This window comes from Cinclus cinclus, chromosome 7, assembly GCF_963662255.1.
Source record: "Cinclus cinclus chromosome 7, bCinCin1.1, whole genome shotgun sequence".
Lineage (NCBI taxonomy): Eukaryota > Metazoa > Chordata > Aves > Passeriformes > Cinclidae > Cinclus > Cinclus cinclus.
Genome location: NC_085052.1, coordinates 2,233,979 through 2,242,627, shown reverse-complemented (window position 1 = coordinate 2,242,627; position 8,649 = coordinate 2,233,979). Strand labels below are relative to the sequence as shown.

The window sequence follows — 8,649 nt, the reverse complement described above, 5'->3', positions numbered from 1 at the left end:
ATCACAACAAATGCATCAAATCAACATTTCTGTGGGGTGATTTGGGATTTTTATTTTGTATTTTCTAATTGCAGAGGAACAGGTGTGTTAAAAAACACTAAACAACAACTGGAAAGAAAATGCTTCTTCGGAGTTATTAGGAAATTTAGGGTTAGGATATTCTGTGATGTACAGTTAAAAAAACTGAATTGAGGGCCTGAACCTTGAGTGTAATTTATAGTGCTGATTTATGAGGAACAAATCAACAGAACAGGAAATTGGAAACTTGGCTGCAAACCTCTTTTTCTGGAACTCTTTCTGTGGATACACCTCTGTGCCATACATAATTCTAGATTTTTTGTTATATGTTATTTGTTATGCCTCTTTTACCTTCAGATTCTCTGAACAGGCAGAAATAGCTGTTAAAAAGGTGCAAAATCTTATGGAAAGATTTTACTGGGGTTTTGTTCAGGGTTATTTACCTCTGCAGTTCTGCAATGAAACAAATCCCACTCCTGGGTAAAATGCAAAGCAGCCAGGAGTCAAAGGCCAGGAAATGACCAATATTAGAAATATTTGGTCTCAGTGAAATCAGATTTGCTTTCAGCTGTTGATTTCTTTTTAGACCACTTGAAGAATCATAGGATCCTAGAATGGTTTGGGTGAGAAAGGACAATTTCACAAAGAGCTCAGACTGTCCAAGGCAGAGCCAAATGAAGTGTTAAAGATGAGTGCCTGACAGTACAAACACTGCCAAAGAGGTTTTTAGGGAAGGTCTCAGCTGATCAGTAAAATCCTCATGAAATCTGACCCAGGCTGGGTCAAACTGCTTGGTTTGGGCTTGAAACAACTGCCAGAGGTTGTAATTAAAAAAAAAAAAAATAATCCAATTCCACAGAAGTGGACCCCAAAGAACCAAAAATCATCAGGAAATAAAGCTCTCTCCTCCAGGGGGGCAGAGGGGGATTCCAGGTGATCCCCGCTGCCCTCCAGGAAAAGGATGGAGAGCCAGGGACACTTCCAGTGGGATTTGGGAATCCTCGCAGTCCTCGAGCACCAGCTGCAGGAAGGAGGTTGGAATTGTGTCTCTGACACCACCACCAAGAGTTTTTCCAATATTTTCATGAAGTTTGGGTGGAAATCAAGATGGCCAAGCTGGCATTCCTGGCTGAGCAGATATCCAGCCCCCGGGATCCCAGCCTGCCTCCTTCTGTGATCCATGGAGAGACAGATGGCGTTTGTCCCTGTGCCAGCACGGGAAATCTGGAAATAAATCCCAGAGCAGGATGGAAACCTTCACAAGGACTTCAGACCCCCAGCAGATCCTTGAGGAGACATTCCCTGCCCTGCCTTTCCATTAAAAGTGCATTTTGCAGGAATTAATAAGCAGTTAATAGTGGCGGGGAGGGGGAAATGCCAGCATTCCCAAATCAATGATGGGGCTTTTTTTGGGGGGGTCAGGGGATGCTCCTCGAGCACTTCCCTCTCTGCAGGAAAACTGCTACAGGGACACCATGAGAAATGGTTGGGAATTTTGGGAGAAATGTGGTGCTTTTAATAATTATGGAGAAGAAATCCTTCAGTTTCTCCATTCTGTCCTCACAAACACGAAGGATTTCCTGCTTTACAGCCACAAAACCTCACCACTGATGTGATTTACATGAATTGACTTGTGGGAGATTCCTGCTTTTTTTTTTTGGGCCACATGTTCCTGAACAAGCGGCTACTTTGCATGTAATTAAATAAAAAGTAATTAAAACTTTTTTTCCATAAAATTAATAAAATATTATTTATTTGCATTTTTTCTCCAAAAAAAAAAAAAAAAAAGAACAAAAAAAAAACAAACAAAAAACCCCCCAGAGGTTGCACCCTCAGAATTCCACAAACTGAAGACGCTTCATACCAACAGGTTGGAACACTAGAGAATTTAAATATCTCACACCCAAATTCCCTGAAGTAAAGTAGGAAATAAAATAGGAAATAGAAATACAATGTACGGACCTTTAGAATATTTGCATGTCCTCTTTTATGCAACATTTGTTTTTATTCCACCTGTTCTCTAAGCCCGGCAGGTCAGGAAATAGGGGAAGAATGGAATGCCGTTATACCCGAGAAAGTTAATTTAGGTGGGTTTAGATATTTCTGAAAGGCAATAATTATAATTTGGGTTTGTTTTATCTTCGGAGGTCCCAACAATAAAGCTGGACCTGGGATAGGGAAGCGGGATGAGCTTTAAGGTCCCGTTCCTGGTTGGAAAGACGGCTGGGAATTTCCTGCTGGCTCGCTCAGAGCCCCGTTTTTGGGGGATTTATGGCAGGGATCGGTGCCACTAGATGGCATCGCCAGCCCACGATTCACCCATCCCGCCCTGCCCTGGGATAACTCCAGAGCCGGCTCTCCCGGTGAGTCCCGATCTCTGCCGAGAGCATCCCCCGGGACTGGGGGTGGAAAAAGCCTCTGGAAAAACTCCTGTGGAGCAAGCGCAGGGTTTAAAACATCCGTGAGCCGCCAAAGCCACTTGAGGTGACAGCGGCACAGCGCTCGCCTGGTGAGTCCAAGTGAAATGCAAAAATAAGCGGGGGGAAAAGTTGTGGAAAGCTCCGTATTCCAGAGCGGGAATTTGGTTTTTTTATTTTTCCTGTGGGTTAGCGGGTCATCAAGGAGTTAAATTGTCTTCGGGTGATTCCCAGGGATTGTTGCTTCCCGGGGAAACGGTTTCTGTAAAGCAGAAACAAGCCAGCATTAAGAAATATGTGAAACTTTGTGTCCTCGAGTGTCAGCTCAGCGGAGAAGGGGACAATTCAATGAGCTCTCTCTAGGCTTGTAAATGTGGATGTTTAGAAAATACATGAAATAAATTCTTTTTTTTTTGCGTGGGAGATATCTTCAACTTCCACAAAAGTTCAGCCAAACCCACGTCAAAATAAATAATATCACAGACAAGCAATGCCACGGGAAACAATCCAGCAGCACCCACAGCAGTGCCTGTGATAGCTGGGGTCAATTTTTCTGCTGGATGGCTCTGGGTAATAACTGAGAGCAGGCAAATTAAATAATATGTGGGGTCAAATCCTTTCCTGAACTCCTTTCACTGAAATGGAAGGAGTATCTCCCCTCACACTCTTGATATTTAAGGCAGATCTTCTAAAATTATGCCTGAAGTAACTGATACTCAGATAAACCTTGTGATAAAAATTGGTTATTTCTAATTTTGTAATGTGCAAAAGATGCTTCCCCATCTTCATCCCTTTTCCTGACTTCCTGGTAATCTCCTCACTACAGGATGAGGCTCTTGTGGCTGGGAGATTTTGCTCCCTGTGCTGGAAGGACACACAAAGTGGGATCAGCCAGGCCTGGTTTTCCCAAGTTCAAAGAATTATGGAATCCCAGAGCGCTTTGGGTTGGAAAGAACCATAAAGCTCATCCAGTTCTGCCCCTTGCCATGGCAGGGACACCTCCCACTGTCCCAGCTGCTCCAACCCCAATGTCCAACCTGGCCTTGGGCACTGCCAGGGATCCAGGGGATCCACAGCTGCTCTGGGCACCCTGTGCCAGGGCCTGCCCACTCTTTGAGTAAAGAATTTTTTCCTAATATCCCATCTAAGCATCCTCTCTGTCATTTTAAAGCCACCCCCCCCTTTTCCTGCTGCTCCATCCCTTGCAAATAGCTTCCCTCCAGTTTTCTTGGAGGCCACGCTGAGGTCACCCCAAACCTTTTCCTCTCCAGATGAACAATCCCAGCTCTCCCAGCAGAGCTGCTCCATCCATCCCTCTGCTCATCCTCTGGATTCTCTCCAGCCGCTCCACGTCCTTGCTGTGCTCAACTCCCCCCGGGCCGCCGTTCCCAAATTCCCCCCGCTTGTCCCGCACCCTCTCCCCCTTCCCCCCCCCGGCCGCTCCCGTTCCCCCGCACCTGCGGGGCGGTGCCGGGCGGGGCGGGACCCTCGGGAGGGGAGGGAGGGCTCCCTGAGGGTCCCCTGCTATTTAACCGGGCGGGCTCCGAGCCGTCCCCGCATCATGCACCGCTTCGGGCCGGCTGCTTCGGGCCAGGGCCCGCGGGACGCCGCGGGATGCTCCGCTCCCCTCCCGGCCCCGCAGGAACCCGCACCCAACCCGTACCTGTGGCCGGGCGGTCCCGCCGCTCCGTGCCTGCCCTCCGGGGCCGTGCTGGGGCCGGGGACGGAGCGGGGGTGGCCAGCGCTGTCGCCAGCCCGCCCTCCCTACTCGTACTCGGCGTTGATAGCCATGGCCATCCACAGCTCGCCCGGCCGGCGCCGCACGCTCAGCCAGATCTACCAGTTCGTGGCCGAGAATTTCCCCTTCTACCGGCGCGCCAGGGCCGGCTGGCAGAACTCCATCCGCCACAACCTGTCCCTGAACGAGTGCTTCAGGAAGGTGCCACGGGGCGAGGACGAGCCGGGTGAGGCGCGGGGAGCGGGGAGCGAGGAGCGGGGAGCGAGGAGCGGGGAGCGATGTGCGGGGAGCGATGTGCGGGGAGCGGGGAGCGATGTGCGGGGAGCGAGGAGAGGGGAGCGATGTGCGGGGAGCGAGGAGAGGGGAGCGATGCGGGCACCGCCGGAGCAGCCACGGCGCTCGTTCTATCCCCAGGCAAAGGCAGCTACTGGACGCTGGACCCGAACTGCGAGAAGATATTCGACAACGGGAATTTCAGGAGGAGGAGGAAGCGGCGAGCGGAGGCGGCCGGAGCGGCGCAGGGCACCGGGGACAGCGGTGGGGACCAGCGGGTAGCGCGGCCACCCCAGCCCGAGGCCACCGTGACCGGGTTCAGCCCCAGTTGAGCCCGGGCACGAGAGAGGGCTATATCTGTACGGCAGAAATGTAAGTTTTCTGTAGAATTGGTAACTACAGGTGCGGGGGATGCGGGTGCTGAACGCAGCACGGTGTCCCCAGCGCTGGCCTCTGTTCCCCGTCCTCTCCCTGTCCCCCCTTCTCTCCCCGTCCCGTCCCAACAGAAGGCTGGGAATCCTTTAACCCCCTGCCACGCAGCTGGCCTGGACAGCTTTCCGTGTCCAGGAGCAAAGCAGAGCTCCCTGCCAGCCCTCCCGGCTGTTTGGGGAGGGGAGTGAAGGGTTTGGTGTCCCAGAGGTGCCGGGAGAAGCTCGGGGTCGAGGCAGCTGGGAGTGTTCATCTGGAGAAGGTTCCAGGGAGACCTCAGAGCCCTTCCCAGTATTTAAAGTCAGCTTATAGAAGGAGGGAGGATGAATTCTTACAGCAAGGGGCAATGGTTTTAATCTAAAAGAAGGGGAGATTTAGATCTTAGGAAGAGAAGCATTCAAAAAGTGCTGAGGAACCGGCACAGGATGGAATTCCCAGATTTGCTGTGGCTGCCCCTGGATCCCTGGCAGTGCCCAAGGCCAGGTTGGACATTGGGGTTGGAGCAGCTGGGACAGTGGGAGGTGTCCCTGCCGTGGCAGGGGTGGCACTGGGTGGATTTAATGTCCTTTCCCACCCAAACCATCGATTCCATGAGAAAGGCAGAGGGATGTGCCCTCACTCCCAGGATTTGCTCCCAGGGAACACCAGGCTGGCACAGAGGTCACCCAGCCCTGCCCATCCTCTGCAGCATTTTGATTTTTCCCCCAAACACAATCCCATTTCCTTGCCAGCCCGTGGAGCTGACCAGAACTTGCACAAGGAATTTCAGATTTAACTGACCATCCAGAACAAAAAGCTGACAATTCATTTTTTTTCTTTTTTTGTGTATTGTAACAGGGCTATGAAGCAAATTAATTAAACTAAAAATACAAAAAATAAAAAAACCCAAACAAACAAAGAAAAAAAACCCACAAAAAGCTGTCTGAGAACCTAAAAAATGACAGAGATTTAAGTCCCTGGAAGAATCAACAGTACAAAGTTTTTCTAGGCCTAAAATGTAGTAAATGGTGTTAAAAAAGATCTGGTTTACAAATATCCAACTCGAGTAGAATTAGAGTGAAGGAAAGAGCAAACTGAACTTGCCAGCCAATACCCTGTGAAGGTCTGTGTTGATAAATTTATTTTTTAATTCCCTGTTTGAAAAAAGCCTTTTCCAAGAAAATTTACACCAAAATAAAAGGGGAAATGAAACTTCTGGAGTTGGATTTAAAATATTTCAGATAGAATCTCTGTGTTTCCATTATTATTTCCCAGGATTTTCAAGGAAGAAGGCATTCAAATCACCTCTGTTTCTTTTTCCAAGGGGGTGGGATCCTGTCCGAGGGTCCAGGCTGCCTCTGGAGTGGGAAATTCATTCCCTGAGGAATAGGTACACATTTTACATGGGAAGGATGGAGAAACTCCTGCCTGGGAGAGCTGGAGAACTTTTCCCAAGACCCAGTGAAGACACTGGACCTCAGAGCTGGGCAAGAAATGATTTCACTGAACCCACTTTTCCTTCTGCTCCAGGACACAAAGCTCCAGATCTGACTTGAAGGGCTGAATTCCCGATTTTCCATTTTGGGATAATTTTCCCCTGGGACAAAATACCATTGCAGGACCTTGGAAATGCAGGAAAACAGAACCCCAGGAGGCTGCAGGGGCTTTAAACTTCCCCAGAGTGGTTTTTGTTGGTTCACTTGGATCCTGGGGCAGGGAAATCTGTGGATAACTCTGAGGAAGGATCACACTCCACTCCAGAACTTTTCCCAGGGACAGTTTCAGGTGCTGATTCACTGTGTACATGGAGGCCACCCTTTGTATTTCTCTGTGTGTCTCTTGGGCTCTGATTCTATTTTTGTGTACGGGAAAGAAAATGAGATTTTTTTATTTTAATAAATCATTGGAGCAGGGAAGTTGCAATCCCTGGGAGCAAAACCAGTGCCTGAAGGAAGAGCTGCAGCAGGTAACGAGGGTCTGGGCTAATTACAGCTGCAGGCTTTTGTGGGATGGGTGGGATGCTGTGGGATTGGGCCTTGGAAACCCAGAAATAATGGAGGTGGTTTGTCCAGGAGGGCACCTGGGAATGAAATGCTGGGATGAGGAACAATTCCAGACTGGGATAGGGGCTGAGGAGGGGAGCTGGAAATGTGGGGTGTCCCCTGTGACCCCTCCTGCTGTCACTAAACCCCTCCCCTGGTCTGTCACTGGTTCTCTGTGTCACCTGAAGGACTCTCACACAGCTAAGAGCTGCAGGATGGTCCTGATGCCATTTCTGCTGTCTGCTGGTCTTGAAAATATTGAAAACCCAGGGGTGGGATTGCTTTCTGTGCAGGGCCAGGAGCTGGAATCAATGATCCTGATGGGTCCCTCCCAGATGAGGATATTCTGTGATTCCATTCTAGAATTCCTGCTGGAATTTACAGCAATTTGTGCCTCCTGTGCTGTAAGGAACTGGTGTGACATCAAGGCAGCAGCATTTTCACCATTTCCTCCTCAATAAACTAAACAGGATTGAAAAGGTTTCACTATCTGAGAGAGTACCCAAAAAAGAGCAAGGAATCCATGGTTCTTTTCAGCCAGGATGCACTGGAGAACTGGAATTACATCCTTAAGTTATGGAAAAGCTTGGGAAATAACAGAGTTCTGGAAGGTCCACTCTGAGCTGTGTTTTCCACAGGGGAAGGTGCAGCACTGGCAAAGAAACAACAGCCTTGGTTCATTATTCAAGGATAAACCCATGGAAACAGGGATCTGGGCTGTTCCTTTATCCAACAGGATAAATATCCAGGATTTCTGTACTCTGGAACAATGTGTTGGTCTAAAGAAGGAAGAGAAGGGGCTGTCAAAGCCCAATAAATCGGGATTTTGGGAACAGGCAGCAAACCAGGGCATGAAGGGAGAGTTTACACCTTTGAACATTGGATTTTGGGGCTGTGCTTTGAGCCCAGCTCAGGGCTGGAGGTTCCCAGAAAACAACCCTGTCCCTCCTCATCCCTGGCAGCTTTTCCCCCCAGAAAGGGCTGGACAGAGCCTGGCAGCTCAGAGCGACCTCTGCTCACAGGGATTTTGGTTGTGTGCAAGCAATGCCTGTGGGGTAACCTGGAGGAATGGAAAATTCTCAAAAACCCACAGGGAATGCCCCCTGGCAGGGCAGGGGAAGACAGGCAGTGGCTGGAGAGCAGAGCTGGAGGTTTCACTTCTTCAGCAATGAGTGTGAATTATTTTTCTGGCTTTAATGCTGTTATTCTAGTCTTAGCTCTATTTTAATCCAGTTGCAAAAGCAATAAATCTCTATTTTCAGCGTGATTATCACTCAGGAGGAGCCCATCACAAATGCAAACAGGATGTGATAAATCAGATTTACTTCTCCTTTTCTCCTTTCCAATTTTCCCTCTGCTCCAACACTTGCCTGTGATAAATCTTTGTTAAGCACTAGGATTTCCCTGGGCTTTACTGTGGGATGACACAGCTTCTCGGGATTTTTTCCTTGAAAACAGAACAGGGAATATTACATTTTATGTTGTGGGAGGGAAATCAAGACAAAACTGAGTTTCAGTGTTCTTGGGAGTCGTCAGGGCTGAAAGGAAAGGTAGTTGTACGTAGTTGTAATTACATAAAAATATCAGGGAGGAAAATATTAGGAAGGAAAATATCCTTTTCTATGGGCTGTCTAGAATTCCATGCTGCAGGAGATGGGAATTCAAGTCCTGGAGGAAAACACTTGGTAAAATATGTGCTGGGAGCAGGTTGGGTGTGAACAGTTCATCTTGGAGCCCACAGAACCCCGCTCAG

General features: G+C 49.0%; 1 protein-coding gene across 1 annotated transcript; it reads left to right on the top strand.

Annotated features, from left to right (window-relative positions):
• Positions 1–3,996: 3,996 nt before the first annotated feature.
• FOXI2 (forkhead box I2) lies at positions 3,997–4,778 on the top strand. Its single transcript, XM_062496597.1, has 2 exons — positions 3,997–4,399; positions 4,588–4,778. The coding sequence occupies exons 1-2, from the start codon at positions 3,997–3,999 to the stop codon at positions 4,776–4,778; spliced, it is 594 nt and encodes a 197-aa protein (XP_062352581.1).
• Positions 4,779–8,649: the final 3,871 nt, after the last annotated feature.

What these genes read in the sequence shown, in the direction of transcription:
- FOXI2 (XM_062496597.1), top strand. Translation starts at nt 3,997, where the DNA reads ATGCACCGCTTCGGGCCGGCTGCTTCGGGCCAGGGCCCGCGGGACGCC. An exon ending in ACGGGGCGAGGACGAGCCGG is followed by an intron (nt 4,400 to 4,587) that starts GTGAGGCGCGGG and finishes TTCTATCCCCAG; the next exon opens with GCAAAGGCAGCTACTGGACG.